Here is a 17,034-nt window from a genome sequence, read left to right as displayed (position 1 = left end):
AACAAGAATATATATATAGAAGTAACGTACAATCGGATATATACTTTATTGGTCCAGCTGTTTAACTACGTAGAACTATTTATAAAACTTTACAAAATGCTCAACGTGTTGCAATAAGGGAACCTTGCTTAGGTATATTTACAAGGCAACGGAGTTACGCGATTTCTAACAATCGATTGACGACAAAGCTGTTATGCGATTAACGTGATTACCGCAGGTTCCTTGAGAACATTTATTACAATTTCGTGATATTTCGGATTAAGATATTTTTCATCGTAAACGCAACGTGATTGTGCAAGTACCTCCAAGCTCGGATTTTGATCTAACTAGAAAAACTCGCTACACAAATCTCTCTCAAAATGTGAATATAAAATTGAACAAAATTTTTAATGTCATACAAAATCATTGTGAGGAACATTTAATTCTTCGTGCACCTATATCGTAGACACATACGCAATTAATTCTGAAATTAGGTCATCCTGAAAATTATAATCTTTAATATAAATGGTAATTTACGAATAAAGTAGCATACAAATGATCTCTTATTAGATTTTAATGATAATTTAATAATCATGATAGGTTTAATAATGTAAAAAAAAAAAGCACGTTTTGTATAATATATATTACGCGAGCAAAATGTACCATACAAAAGTATACCATGATATTATGAATGATGATATAGACATAAAAGTAATTTATAAATAGCGTCAAATTTGTGAATTTATTACTACCAGCATTATTGACGTAATGGTTTCATTAATTTTGACAGTAATAAATTCATGAAAATGCATAACTTTTAAATTTACCCTTTTGTTTCCTTCAATTCTTTATGCACCTCGTTAAATCAAAACACATGTTTGTACATATAAAAAAAACGAAAACCTAAATTATTTTTGTTCAAATATATTTCTTGCTTTTACAAAATTTATTAGTAGTCAAAACATTATATGTTTCATAATTGCAGTACAGATAAACTACTATTAAAAATATTGCTAAACGATCAAATTGGTGCAAGGAGTGAAAATAATTCGTAAATCTTTTGAGTATTTTACGTTATGGCGACATAAGCGAATCCCATGATTTCTACCAAAATCGTTTACAGTCCGAGGTGAACTATTTGTCTACCGTGTAAAATTCGTTAACAAACGATTTAATGATCGCGAGAGATTAGGAAAAAATGTCCTATCATTTACAAATGTCCCGACAGAACACGAAGACGTTTAATCTCGTCGATTAATTCGTAAAATTACCACATGCGATTTTTCCATTGCGTGCGTTCATCGAAAATCGAGACTCGATTATATCCTATAAAAATTGGCAGTATACAAACAATTCATCACATCAAAAGTTAATGTGTATATATATATATATATATTTTTTTTATATTAAAAAAGGTCTCGTAACGAACGTTAAGATTGGTAACGTTTATGTTGATTCTTATATATATTGATTCAAAGAAATCGGATACCTTAATTGTTCAACGCGACTAAGAAATACTCTGTAACATTATAGACTACAACTTTTACGATCTAACAAACTCGCCGCTTGACACGCGTCGATAATTACACGTAGTAAAAACAGTTTCGCTCTAATGCAGGGGCACATCACGTTCTAAATTCTATCGTGCGAACTGCGGCACATATGTGTCGAAAGGAGTCCACAGTTCCACACCGTGAAATATCTTTTGCGTTATTTTTGCGGATAACGACGTGATAATGTAATACAATTTTACATGTAATAGAGAAAGTACGGACGTACAGCTATTTAAACGTGAAGAATGGAAACGACGAGAGATTTAGCTCTTCATTTACCTGATCGTTAAACGATATAAATTATGTCTGGGGAACCTGACTTTGGCCCCGTATATCGTGCGCCCCTGCTCTAACAGCTTTAACTTCCTAATTTATATCACTTAGTGAACTCGGGAGAAAAAATCGTGGCCCACATACGGGCCAAGAATAGGGATTGCGTTAAAAAGAGAAAAAGGAAACGTGTAAGCTGAAAAGGATACGTTCTGATTGACTCTGATATTTCCCAGACGAGACGTCACGTGAATTGAAAATCGTTCGTTTCGTGAATCGGAGATTGTTCCACTTTTCAGAGATTGAATCAATACGGCGGTGCGTATTAATTTAATTGGATTTCATTGTATATATATATATAGGAAATTCTATTCTCTGTAGATTTCCTTACGTAATAACACTGCCCAAACTATGACAAATTCAACTACGAGTTCTATGTAATCTACATTACTTACTACTTTCTTACAGTCGGCAAACACCTTCGCGATACTTTCTACCGTTTCTCGACGATCGAAATCAACTGCGGCGAGGAGATGCGGCACGATGACTCGTATCGTGTGTAATGATTAATTTCGACATATAGCAAGGTGCGTCATACGAGAAAGTAGGAATAATTAAATTACCGTCGTTATAGCATCGTCGCTCACATTATTATAGATACCTAGAGCACTTAATATTCAGGTACTAATTATGTTACCGTAAGGTGATTCGGGATTATAATTAGCTTTACACGATGAATAGGAATAGAGCCGACATTTCGTGATAGCACATATAGCATAATACGCCGTAAATGGTTTTTTTTTCAATGATGAATACGAATTGCGCGCGGATACATAAAAATAAGAAGAGCACGGCTGTTTAACGTATTTTAATCCTGAATGAGAACATATATGCATATAGAATATATGCATATGTAAAATGACGTACCTATTTTAATCCTGACTGAGAATATATGTAAATGAAATTCCTTCATATATATATATATATATATATATATAGATTCTTAAACAGGAATCTATACGTATATGTGAAAGAATTCCTCACAGTCGTAAAGTCCCAATGTCTAATTGAACGAAAGCGAGAAATCTGCAACTAGGTACGCAAAGTCCATCGATTCGCCCTAATTTATTTACCTACCGCTCGCGAAGATCCCCTCGCGTGCGTCCGACCGGTTTTCGCTCGCTCGAAAAGCGTCCGCGCGATGTTTTATACCTATCAATATTTAACGATTACCTGCGGCGCGGGGCGTTTCCGGAGACCAGCTCCGTGCGCTGTACATATATTTCCATCTATCGAGAAATGACGCGTCTGCTTTTAATCACTTACAATTTACACGTGTGCGTGCACATATATGTACGTATATATATATATAAATGTCACGTCGAAATTCTATACGACAGGGAAGATATCAGTTTGTGAAATATTTGCGCAGCCGACTAATCGGACAGTTAACGTCAAAGTGGAAACGGATACGAACCTGCCGCGAATTCAGACTAAAACTCGATTCGTCCATTCGTCTCATTCGAAATGCAAATAACGAGGGGATGCTCCAGGGCCAAGGAGGTGATCCGCGTTTAAGGATAATGCATTCAAAACTGTTCGCTATTCTCCGTCACGGGATGTGGATAACGACTCTGGCGACCCGCGCGAGAAGAGTCGAATGGAAAGGTATATTTATATAAATGAAATGAGGAAACCCATTCGACTATTCTTTCGCTGCAATCGTCAATCGTGTTTTTTCTAGAAAGAATAGGAATAGCATTCTTAAAGTTCTTCAAGGAAAAAGAACGAAATTTTGATTACGACTTGCCACGACTTCGCCGTTGAATGTGCGTTTAGCCAGCGGACAGTCGTTTCTTCGGCAGTTAATACTTGAAACAAGCGCGTCGACACGAATAAATACTTTCCTAATACGCGCGCAATACACTTCAATCTCGTCTATTCAATGGAGATTTTGCTAGCTAATTCAATTCAATAGTCGATCGCTAACTAGGAGAACAACGTAGCAGGAATGTTTCTAAAGAGCGATGTTTAACTGTCATTCCTCCTTGATTTACGATCGCATGATCGTAGCCAACGCGCGCGCATGGTACGACTTGCGCGCAATTATTTCCTTTTTCATGACCACTATTTTACTTCCCGCTTATGCTTGCAACTGCGCGCTAGCTTTTACGCTAATGGTCCCCAACCTTCCTTCAAGAGCCACCTTAAATTTTCCGGCAAATTAGACTTACGCGACGGACGCGAAGAATAAGAAAAAAGGGGGGAAGGTAAGCCAGCGAATGGTGTGTAATAATAAAACGTGATACAGCGCGACGTAAATTATAAAAAGAAACGCGATCCTCTGCTCTTTCCCGATGCGATCCTACTTCCGGAGCGTGAGAAAGACAAGAAGGTAAAAAAGCTTTTACAGAAGCTTCCTGAGGCTTTTGTACAAGTCTGAAATCAATATAAACTGTTCATGCAGATCGCGTCTCGATGAAACGTGATAGCCGTGTCGCCGTTACCGACCAACTATGCTGCAAACGCGAAATTTAAAATCCTAGGATGAAACGAACGTTGCCGAGCTCTCTGGTGCCATTAGCCTAATATGACGCGCCGACAGGAGGGTCGTCGGGTGAATCCCATCATCTTACACGCTGGTGGTGATCTGCTCTATGACGGTGATGTCGCGGTGGCGACGCGGCCGGGTCCGGTACGGGTCCTGATGGCCGAGACCCTCCGGCACGCTCTTGCTGGGCCTCAACGGCGCGTGGTGGAACTGCGGATGGCAGTAGTGGTCGACGATCGGATGGTGGTCGTGCACCCGCTCGACGAAGTCGCGCTCGCGCATGCCGTCCTCGACGTCCAGCGGCACGTGGAGGGACTGCGACTTGGGCAGCCGGGGCCGCGGCGGCGGCGGGCACGCGCACGGCGGTGGTGGCGGCACGATGCCGAGGCTGGAGAGACGCGGCCCCGGCAAGACCGGCGACGCCGGCTGCCGTCCCCAGCCGACCAGGAAGAGGAGCGCCGCGCCGCACAAGGAACTCAGCGTGCACGCGTAGTAGCCCACCCGCGGGCTGCTCGCGTTCATGTAACCTGGGGGAGGGACGACGGAGGTGCGATTAAAAACGCCGTGTAATCTGTCGCGCGCGCCTCTCAAGGAGGGCGAAGGGTTGGGCGATGAAAAGGGAAGACGAGACCGGGATCTTGGTCTCGCAGGGATAGGACTCGGAGGTGGAACTTTATTTCCGAGAAATTATTTCTAAAGATTCTTAATAGTTTCGAAACCCATCAAACTAACTGCAGTGAAATTATATCGATATAATAATTTCCTACTCAACAATGTAACTGTTATGTGCAAATATATGCTCTATTACAAATACATACATTTATATTATTGAGTAGAAAATTATAATATTGATGTTATGTCAGTATTAGTTGGTGTTTGCTGGGAAGGAAATTTGGGTGAAATTGGTACGTTGAATTTGACAGAGTTCTCTTCCATCGTCTCCGCTCTTTTAAATACACTAGAAATAATCTTACGATAATGCTATTTTTGAAAACAATCTAATCTTGCAAATGAAAGGTCCGGAGAAAAAACGTTACGATCTTGTAGTTTGCAAGTTGTTTATTCTAAACATGAGATTGTTTCTAAAATGGACCTTACGAATTATTACGAATCTCGGGAAATTAATGTCCTTGATTTGCAACGTCAATTATCAAATTAATGTCACTCGTCATCGTCGTAACTGTTACTTAGATATTGTACGCTGGTAATCTGATATATTTACAAGAAAAAGAAATTTATTTTATTTAACTCATAAAATGGATTTTCCCTTAAAACGCTGTTACATGCCGTTTTATTGTCTTTATACTTCTTAAATTTAACGTACAATTTCGCGTGGACAATATTGTAGCAGCGGCGAGGAAATTCCAAAATTACGAATTAATGAAATTTCAACGACTGAATTGTCGCTCCAGAATCCTCTTAAGCTCCTCAAAGTGACCGAAACTTGCAATTCTCGTACAGTAACGTTCGTGTCTTACGAATATGCGTGACAGTTGTCATGCTTCCTTGAATATTCTCTCTCCGGAAAGGAGAGGCTAGAGGAGTGCATTTCCCACGTCCCGCACGTTATTATTATTAAGGACGCCGGCATTAAATTCATACACAGGGACCGTAAGACCATTAGTAGGGACGGATTTAGCGTGCGGGAGAGCGGATTTCGCCCACCTCGGTGGTTCTGAAGTTCTAATACTGTTGTACGGACGTTTGAAAGCATGAAGAATCTGCGTTTAGGAGTAAGTAACTACGCGCTTTATAATAGATACGATGCAAAGCCGGAGATATTATGTAGAAAGCGGTATTTAATGGCTGCGGTTACTTTGTGTAATATCCGTCGTCAACTGAACGTAAAAATTCGTCTCATATTATGCGAGAAAAAAGAGAGGAATTTAGACAGAATAAATATGTAAGGGTGTCTTCCTTTTCAAATTTAAGCTATAACATCGGGTTTTACAGAGAAAGAAAATTTATTTTATACACGTAAATATACTTAAGCCTGTAAGTGTGAGCTTGCGTTTAGATAAGAAGTAAAAAGGTCGTTTTCACGTGACCCGTCGTAATGATCCGCGAAATAAATCAAGAATGACCCCCGAGGACCTTACTGGGCACCAGCATAGGTACCTAAAATTTCGTATTTCCTGCGCGTACCTGTGAGAGGAACTCCAAGAAGGATGGGTAGGGCTTCCGCGGCTTGCACCAAAGCCCACGATCTGGCGAAGTGTCTCGCACGCAGCCTCTCCAGGGCCAGCATCTTCAGGGAGTAGAGTGTGCCGCCGAGCGAGGCGCCGTAGAGCGCGGAGGCCAGCACAAGTCCGTGGTAACCTTGCACGCTACCAAGCGCCACTTGAGCTACGGCTTTAAGCAGAGGGGAAACCTAATTCGAATCGATAATCCTTGAGGCGTGATCCTTGAATCTACAATTCCTATAGGTCGTTCGCGCGCAAAATTCGTGCAGCACGATTTCCCAGCTTGTGTTTCCCTCCTACGCGCAATTCCTCTCCCGAGTAAAGGCTTTTCTTACGTGTGCACAAACTCACTTACTGAATGTCAAATCGACCTGTGTTTCTCTCGCACGACTCGAATCGTGCTCCACAATTTTGCCGGGTTCAATTTTCATTTGAAAGGGAGCTTTATTGCGGGGCCTTGTAGCGAAAAATAATCTATTTATATAGAGACACGAATAGCCCTTTTCGCAGTTATACGTCCCGATAAACTCAAGATCAAAGTAAATAATCTACAGCAGAAACAGGATATAAATTCGGAAAATTCCATATAAACGCTAAAGAGTATGAGATGAGATAGCTGGAAAAAAATGCAACCGCGTTAGATCGCACGTTGCCATTGTCAACGCGATGGGACGCAAGCATCTAGCAATTTGAACTTGTTTACGGTCAACTACGGGCATGTATGCGAAAGCGACCGCGAGATGTACTGACCAACCCCAATGAGTGCCGCTTGACAGAGATATTGCCTGGATACTAGGCACTGAGCGGAAGGTCTGACGATAACTACCCCCAAAGCCGCGCATCCGAGTGCCGCCGCCAGGCCCAGAAAGGTCTGTAGCAGTACCAGGGCGCTAGCCTCCAGTCCGTCCTGGTAGCCTTGCAGAGCCTGTAAGTGATGTTTCTCATTAAGACTGCGGGAAAGAACGCGCTATACGGATCGCCACGATAACGCGGACAATGACGCCGGTAACGACGCCCCGTCTAATATCGATTATCGAAATTGGCCCCGTCTATCCCCCCGAGATTACCCCGGAAATCGAGAAAATTAGGAAACTCGACGCTCGCTCGATTCTGCGTCATTAAACCCTTAGCGGAAATGCCACGTGATGTCAAATTGTCTCGCAACTTGACTTTCGGGTGCATTTGATGAATATTCTATTGCCGATTGAAATAAAATGGCTCGGACGACTTTTCTCTTTACGATCCGTGTATCAAAAAGTACCGGTAATTCTTTCTCTATAAGGTACATTTATTACGGAAGAAGAAATTTCGAGGACGCATCGAAAGACAAAATTGATAACGCGAAATGGAATAAACCGTTCGTGACTTTTACCACGCCACGCCGAGTCTCTGGAGAATAGCGACCGTCGGGAGAGACGTTATCAAAGAGGGAAATCCCTCTCAATCACCGAGTGCACTTACGATATAGAAGGCGGGGGTGTAAAGACCGAAACCGGCAGCACCGGCGGCCAGCATGAGCATTCTCACGGGACGTGATCCCAGAGGACTCAGATCGACCAACGGCTGCCTCGGTACCTTGGTCCCGGATTTCTTCTCTTTGACTTTGCCGCGCTGATTCTTTAGATGCAGGATGGCTCGCCGCTGAGGATGGTACAGCGAGGCACTCCGGTAAATCAGCCCCAGGAAGAAGGCCAACGAGAGCGCTCCGGTTACCGATTGAAGTCCCAGTCGCCAGCCCAGCTTCCTGCAGGTAGATACAGCACGATTACGATCGCGCATCAGGAAACGCCGAATCAGCTGACGACGGTATACTGCCGGCTGAGTTTTTGCGCTCTCCGTTACGTCCCTTAGCTACGTTTTATATTACGAGTGAAAACCTGAAAACTACTGCACTTGCATTTCTGAGAGGAAATTTTCCGCGAGGCGTTTCTCCGCGTTGCAGGTACACTCGCCTTTTCACTCGCGAATCGTCTTCAAACGTTAGAGAAAAATTTGTAATATTTCAATATTTAGCTGATTACGTTTGATACACGAAAATATAATTTGTTTGATACCTTGGAAATTACAGTAAAACTAAAATACATTGTTCGTTAAATATTTAATTTATGATGCAAATATATCATGCTCCAGCATGAAAGTCGTTTAAATTATAATAGATCACAAGAAGAGATTGTGCCCGATTTTATCGTCGTTATCTCGGTGTGTAAAAATGAAGTACTTTTTTAATCAAAAAGATATAGATAATCTTATCAGAAAGTAATTTCGGAAAAATTTTCGCAAACAATTACTTTGAGCTAACGCGAAGTCAATGAACGATGAAGATTAACGACTAGATTTTTGAAGCTCAATCATACCATTACTTTCGTACGATTTCTGCAACTTATTACAAAAATTGTATAATAAAGTGACTTTTGATTTATGGCGCACGATGTTTCCAAATTATTTCGTTACTTCTTTTCGAGAAGTTATGAAATTCGCATTTAACGCGAGCGCATTGTCAAGCAGTATTGCCTTCGAGGAGAAACATCCATTTACTTTTGCTGTGTTATTTTCTTTCATCAGAACTTTATTAAAGAAACGTTTAGAAAGAAGCGTTAAACCTGACAAGTTTTAATACTCTGCAAACATTTAACGATCTTTAATATTTTCACTGCGCAGTGCGAACGTTAGGAAGCTTTATTTATTTCATTATTTAGCGAAACAAAGTAAAAGTACAAACGAGGTAAAAATACTTGAGCCAGGTGACAGTTAAAAAAAAAAAGTACGTAGACATATATAAACAAGTAGGGCATATGAATCGTCGACCGACAAATTATAAAGTTGGGATTAAGAGATAAAAAGCAATTAAAAAAAAAATAAAAAAAGCCAATGCATCAGCACATTTAACTTTAGGCAAAATTAACCCGCTACGAAAACATAATTTTTTAAACACTCCCCCGTGTATATATATAATATAATTACAAAGTTAACTCTCTCGTCTGTTCCGGTTACTAAAAAATACAAAGACGTATACTTTTCTAATAAATCATCTGTATTTTTTGGGATTTTTCTCTTCAAGTGGAATACATACAGACGCCGTATTCTTCACGTTCAGCCGTTTGCACGTGAGAAAGGCGAATGTTTGCAAATAATAGTGCGGCTCGCGAATAAGAAGATTAAAATAAGGGATAAAACTAAGTTTCTACGAAATGTATGTATTCAACATATTATATGTCGGTACGTGAGCGAAAGTTGCGTTTTAATCCTCCCTCGACGTAAGGATAATAAGACCTCCACCCCCGGCTCTATGACTATTCATAATATATATCCGGTAGGTATACGTTTTTACATGGACACGAGCTGTTATCTTTGCGAGCGGAGCGGAGCGGCTGAAATTTATTTTCCGATACGCGCGCCTTCCCTCATTCGCGCGCTCCCTATCTCCCGCGGGTGGAAACGCATATTAAATGTTTATCATATATATTCCCGGGGTCAGAGATGATGACGGTTCGGTAACGTACGGCACGTGTAATAAACCGCCCGCCGCGCTGGCCACCCCCGCTCGGTCAGCCGGTCGATGCGTTCGATATGTTTGTGACAGAGACGGCGAATTATTCGGCAAAAAGCCGGCTCGCGGCACGTTAAAGCGTTGTTTTAATGCTCGCGGGTTTGTCGTTATGACGGAATTTTATATAATGTCCGCGAAATCTTTTTTGCGTGCACCGCATTGCCGGACAATCATGTATAATACCGCGCCCCATCCGTCGTTTTATGCCATATGCGTACGGTAAAGTTAAACTGTGTGTTGCATGCGGCATAATGGGGAAGGGTGAACAATTTATCACGTATCCGGCGTATATGATTACAAATATTGCCCTGTTGCCCTGGAATTTACGGTAACGTAAAAAGGATGATCGATTTCCAAGATAAGACACGCAATTCCGCGGAAATAAATTCTGTCCGGTTTAATTATATTATTCTTTATAATTATTACTTCGCTCAAATAAATATTATTGGGCAAATTGATGGGTCAAATCATATGAAATATGATGTGCAACAGAATGGGTAACGAATATGATGTGCAACGGGAATGAATATAGACATTTCGGCAGTTTATTGCGTGTAATTTAATTCGGTATGTATAATGTTTAATGAGTCGACAAAAATAATTACTGAATCGTATAATGTTCGGCTATCTTTTTAATGTACTTTTCACTGTAAATTAATGGATAATTCGTTGTTGAACTTTCATCCTTTGAGTTTGGAAAGAAGTGCCATTCGCTGCTTTCCAACCACAAAGAAGAAGAGGAGGAGGAAAAGAAGTATGGAAGTGTAGAAAAGATAACATTTGAAAAAACAAATCTAATGTCACTACCATAGTCGTAGAAGAAATTCGCCTAGTGAACAGCATCCGCAATGCAGTGATTCCAGCGCGAGATAAAACATAGATATCCGCAACTAGTTTTTATGACAATATTAATTTACCGGCAAACGCATTTGGCTCTCGAAAAACGTTTGCTTGAAACAAAATTGTAAAAGCGTAAATTACAATGAATTGTATTGATTTTATCAATTTTCCATATGCAACATAAATTATTTTCCAAAATCAATACAGCCGATTTAAGCTCAAGACGATAAAAACTCTGAATAATTCCCTTCTGAATTTAAAATGTTGAGGGAAAAAAAGCAAAATATTTAAAGAATACTTGTTCGTTGTTTAACGAGCTTCTGCGTTATATTATGCATCGTTTCCATGCTAATTTCTTTTTATCGCGCATAATACCGCTCCGAATATGTTTCAAGATATTTCCGTATTTTATATCGTAAATTAGCCCGGTATATCGCCGACCTGGGCAAACTTATCCAGTTATCGAGTAACCCATATATCGACTTAGCGAGTTACTCCAACAACCTGACGATATTATGTTCGTCGGTCCAGAAGAGCCCGATCTCTAATTGGACATGCTTTTATACCTAACAGAAACTGCCACATAGCAACGGCAATTAAGTGCACGTTTAATAACCCGCATGTATAACCATCGCCGCATTTTGTCTACATAGGTACAGGTTAACATACACGAGAGTTAAATCACGGTAAATATCTCTCCCTCGTCGACAGAGGAAATTCAACCAACATTTCATTAATTTAATCTCTCCCCAATATAATTCTACGAAAGAAAAATTACGTCGCTATGTTTATTTTTATACTTTTGAGAAAAGTAAAGCGCTACGTGTGTTGTTTCGTTAATATATATAATTCACCCGCTATTTGTGTACACAGTTATAAAACTGCCTCAAGTCCTTTCAACTACGCGGTAGTCGGAAATTAGAGAACCGCCGGCCGTCGTTCTAATATCAAAGCACACGTCGATCATTTAGTATTAAAAATTAAGAGCTTTAAGTGACGATTAAAGCCGCGGTAACCACATCTCGCTCTTTAATTAATTTCAACATGACTTTAATAAGATTCCAGGCGTAATTTTAAAACGCGCGTTAAAAATTGAAAGAAATTAAATGGAAATAGCAGGCAGGTTTCACCGAGGATAAGCCGGACTAATCTCGTCGTAGAATCCCCGATCGCGAAAGCGGACGTTCGGGGATCCGGGATACAACTGAAAATAATTTGCCGAACACTCACGGATAATAGATCAATGATACTAACAAACGCCCGTGGCAAACTCCAAACGAGTTATTTCGATAGTCGGCGGAGGCAAAAGGGGAGGGACGCGCAGAGAGAGAGAGAGAGAGAGAGAGAGAGAGAGAGAGAGAGAGAGAGAGAGAGAGAGAGAGAGAGAGAGAGAGAGAGAGAAGGGCCGGGACCAAATAGAACGTTCAATTATTCTACGTCGAATCTGTTCGCTGTTTTTGTGCACAGAAACTGTCGTTGCGCCCCGCAACGTCCGTACGTTTCGGGGGAAGGAGGGGGAGGACATGCAGTCGCGCGAAAATCTACGATAAAAGGGTGGCGCGCACTGAAAGCAGTTTTGTCCGTATGTTACACGCTGCCGCTCGACTTCTCCTCGTACGCAATTTGTTTCGGGAGTCATTGTCGTCAAATATCGTTACTACTACCAGCGAAATTCATCGTTTTCGAATACCACTTTCACGGAAAATAACTGCGTCACGTATGTGGCTTCTGTTTCTATAGGGGGGGGGGGGGAGGGGTGAAATTTATCCGAAAGTATTGTTGCATCTTCTAAAATTTCAATACTTATCAAACATTTTGCTTTTCTTAATCCTTGTTAAAGCAAAATTATTAAGCGTGTTATCCTTTTATCCGTTTCTCAATGATTCAATTTTCGATAAAAATTGAATAGTACAATGTATAGAATTTTTTTTCATCTTAGTTTCTAGGAATTCATTGAAGAACTATTTTGTAGTTCTGTATAGAAACAATATTCAATTAATTAATATGTTTAGCTTTAATTTATTTGTCATAGAGTAAATAATTTTATCTATATCTAATCATCTATTCTCTCGTAAGTTGCATTTTTAACGAATGTCAATTAATTCACACGACCGTGCGACAAACTCTTCCGTAGTAATCATTGACGGATACTTCAAACGCGAACGACGCCGGCCTTCGCGATTTTTCCGGCATCCGCCGGTTTCCGTCGCGTGCGATGAAAAAAAAAGCGAGCGAGCGATATTAAATTTGCATCACGCGCCTACACGTGCAAAGAAATGGCACGACCGAAGGTTAATTGGATCTTCTCCGCTCGACTTGAGCGAATCGTCGGACCGGTGCACATTCCTAAGGGAGCTATAGGCTAATGCATACACATCTCTCCCCCCGCGCGTTCCCCCCGTAATATATGCGATAACTCACCCGACCGCTTCTTTGTAGACGACGCTGAAGAGCACTATTCCCACGCCGGTGCCGGCCTGCACCACCATCTCGACGAACTCCCGTCGTTTTCTGAAGTAATTGCCCAATACCAGACTGGCGGTTTCCCTCACGAGGCCAGCCCCCGTGCCCAGCACCAGACCGTAGCTGTTGCATTTTGTAAAGGTAAATCGTATGACTTTGCAGCGGGAGTTGCCGCGCGAAAGGATATAAGCTGAGGCGATATTTTAAGCGGAAAGCGCGGAGAGTTTCGCTACGCGAAAACGAGTCGCTGACGTTTTCAAAGAAAAACTCGGGCAGCTGGGATGTATTGAGCCGGAAATATTCATTTCTCATCATTTTTTAATATGCCCTTTCCGGTTAAAGAGGTACGGGACGCTATTACGCGCGTTTTCAGCTTTAAAAGCTATTCAAAAGCAGAATTAAACGAGTGACTATTACCATAGAAATATGTAACTCCGCGCATTGCCATATGATACACATAATACGTACAGAATGCATTTCAGAACTCAACAATTGTCAACTAAATTTTCGGTGCGGCAACGTAAATGTTTTTCTTTTTTTTCTTTACAAAGTATTCCCGTTTTAATTTGACGCACGAATATAATCCGCGACTAAAGAGAAATTTAAAGCACAATAAGCGTCCGCATAAATAATTACTCATTTTCGCCGTAAAAAAACAGCTTCGATAATTCACTGAACATGCTATTAATAATTCATCCCTCGCGTAAAAGTTAACAAAAACACTCTCTCATCTGCCCTTCGATTATTTTTAATGCAACATCCATCACAATAATTCTTCGACGGTTAAACGTCGCCTGCATGCAAGTTGATAAAAAATCGACCCTCGCGTCCTACCCATCGATTATTTCTGAACAGCCATCAGCTTTTACGCTGATAAAACCTCCTCCCGGTCGAAAACGTGTCGCCCGGGCGGTCGATAGCTGTAGCATTTGCGCCGTTACGCACCTAAGGAGCACTTGATGCATCTGGACGGCGAACGAGGTGAAGAGCGACGCCAGGGCCAGCACCAGGCCACCGATCACCGCCGTGAGCCTCGTATTGCCACGGCGACACGCGCCGACGACCAGCGGCGCGGAACCGCGGGAGATCGCGGCGCTCAACGCCCCCGCCCACACTGAAACATTCACCCGATAAGAGTCACTTTTGACGGGCTATTAGAGGCACGACTGCCGGAAATCAGCGGGGCGCGATGCTCCCGAATATCGCGCGGTTCCCAATTATCCTGAATATCGCGGCCTCAACCCCCGGCGCGCGGCGCGGACGTTCCGGAGAAGCGCGACGGTTTTATTCGGCCGACCTCTCTCCTCCTCGCTATGGTCCGCGCACAACGGACGGAGCTCGTTTGCTGATTGATTTCGCGTTTGTGAGCGCTAACGAGGAAACGCTCGCAAACCGGAACGTTGTTGCCTCTCCTTGTCCGCGGATGGACGAGACTCGCGCTTCGAAATGGGCGAAAAATAATTTTTCACGTGTTTTTCATCCCCTTGCCGCGTTCGCAGCTCGCGCGCGGGAACCGCGCTTCGCGCTCGGATGCGGAAACAGGTCGAAGACACAAATTCGCGCAAATGTTGTTTCGACACTTTTTTTTTTTACCGCGCGTCCAAATCCACGAAGCCTTTTCGGAAAAATGTATTCATCATCCCCGGTATTACTTTTGCGACGATTAAAATTACGGCCTGAATTCCTCTTACGAAAATAGCGGGCAATTTTTTATAGAAAAGATCTCGTAAAGATTACTCCGTAGGTATATCTCTTGACGCTAAATAATTACGTCGTTACATGATCCATTTTATCTCATTTCGTTATTTAAATTCCAGGCATTTGTTAACCCGCTACCTCGCTCAGCGTTGCGATATAACGAGAAAAATATTTTCTCTTCTTCTCTTGCTTTCTAGGGCTAGGGTACCGTGTTTTCGAACAAAGTCATCGGATTTATCACGCGACTCTTCGTAATTACTCTCAGTCGCGTCGGATTTCGCAATTACGACGAAATCTTTGTAACGTGAACTATGCTAGTTTTCAAGTGACAAGCTAGTTTTCAATTAAATCGCGTTAATTACTGTTTACGACGATAATGCCTGGCTCTCGAATTCCTCGATTGTTTCAAGAAGAGATAAACGGGTCTTCCACCGAAGGCGTTTGTAAAATTAAACCGAAATCTTATAACGAAATAAGATCAATCGTGTGCGCGGAGTGATTTGCGGCGGGAGGTGACGGTGAGACGTGGAGTGGAGAAGGCAATTCGCGGATTTCCCGATCGTAATCCGCGCGGACGCGCGTAAAGATTTATGCAAAACTTCACGCCCTTGTCGCGGTTATACGCGGATGAAAATTCTGATATCTGAAGACAGCGCGATATGCGTCGTGCCCTGCAAACGCGAAAAACGTCGCGGCACGGAATACGAAAACCACGTCGTCAGCCGGTCCGATTTTAATGCGGCAAGCTAAAATTGGACGGGGTTACGTCAATCGTATCGACGTACGTCTCCCGTAATCTCGTAAGAGCATCCGCTTTTTACCCTTTTAACTTGGCGAAGTAGCGAGAAACGCCTCTTTCTTTTTATAAATACATCGTGCCAATTCCTCGCGAACGCGCGCGGCTCGCAAACGTTTCGCATATAATCGTACCCCGATATGCGAAAAACCCTCGAACTCGGCAGATATGAATAATCGCATTCAAACGCATTTATACGATGCGCAAGTTAAGCCGCTATCGTTTTATTTGGCTCGCACAATTCTGTCAATTTATCTATGTGTGCCACCCCCTGTCTAGTTGTCCATTTGTCTACATGTCTAAAACTTCGAGCGTTCGACAAATGTTTGGAGACAGACTCGTGAACAATTTCAACAAAGTTTTACAAAAAGATACATAAAGAAAGTAGTTTAACCGAGTGTAGAATAAGTGGACGTTTGTATTAAAAGACAAATGGAATTTTTCGAAATATTCACAATGTTTATCACGAAAATTACAGTTTTTTAAAAGCTCAGGAGAGTTTTAAAATATACATAATAAAATTAGATTTTTTAGGTAAAAATACTTGAGATAGAATATCTGAGATAATAAATATTTACGGTGATTAAAAAAGAAATAAATTTTTATTGTTAATTTATAAATTTTAAACTTAATTCGGTTGTTTAGATTACAATGTAAAGTAATTAATTAACTAAACGCAAAATTGAATTTTTACTGAGGAAAAACTCGATATAATTAATTGAGAAATTAGATCCTGTCAGTTACACTTTTCGGTGCCAGACTCCGGTTGGGATTTCCAATGTTTTCGATCTAATCGAGCGTTAAATTAAATCCCCGCTTGTATAATAATCAATTTGAATATTTTAAATTACTCGTACATGAAACTTCGAATATTAGTTCGTTAGTTCACTTTAAAAACATAAGACTTTTTACGAAAGAGACTAGGTGCAAATCATGAATAGAGCAAGTTTTTTGCAATTAGATATTTTCTTCTCCGCGAAATCCTATATACTTGCAAATGAGCGGCCGACTTTGCTAAACAGGCGTAAACATGTCCTCGTCGGATACACGAAAGAACTGAGGGAATGACGCCTCGTCGGTGGATATACTCAAGGTGCGATATTACGCCCGAAATGAGAAGCGGAGAAGCATGCATTTCGTCGCTATACGTTCGA

At 41.5% G+C, this 17,034-nt stretch overlaps 1 protein-coding gene across 2 annotated transcripts in view; it reads right to left on the bottom strand.

Moving 5' to 3' along the window:
- Positions 1-14: 14 nt before the first annotated feature.
- The window catches only part of LOC112464594 (monocarboxylate transporter 4-like), a 69,657-nt gene continuing 52,637 nt past the window's right edge, over positions 15-17,034 (bottom strand). For both annotated transcript variants that reach the window (XM_025031680.1, XM_025031679.1), the window contains 6 exons: positions 14,332-14,500; positions 13,345-13,509; positions 7,998-8,280; positions 7,287-7,461; positions 6,499-6,705; positions 15-4,880 (listed from right to left, as the gene is read on the bottom strand). In XM_025031680.1, the coding sequence (XP_024887448.1) occupies positions 4,435-4,880; positions 6,499-6,705; positions 7,287-7,461; positions 7,998-8,280; positions 13,345-13,509; positions 14,332-14,500 (1,445 nt within the window). In that variant the 3' untranslated portion in view covers positions 15-4,434. The remainder of the gene's footprint in view (positions 4,881-6,498; positions 6,706-7,286; positions 7,462-7,997; positions 8,281-13,344; positions 13,510-14,331; positions 14,501-17,034) is intronic.

This window comes from Temnothorax curvispinosus, unplaced genomic scaffold (genome assembly GCF_003070985.1).
Source record: "Temnothorax curvispinosus isolate PA1 unplaced genomic scaffold, ASM307098v1 QBEX01014331.1, whole genome shotgun sequence".
Lineage (NCBI taxonomy): Eukaryota > Metazoa > Arthropoda > Insecta > Hymenoptera > Formicidae > Temnothorax > Temnothorax curvispinosus.
This window is presented reverse-complemented; position numbering and strand designations above follow the sequence as displayed.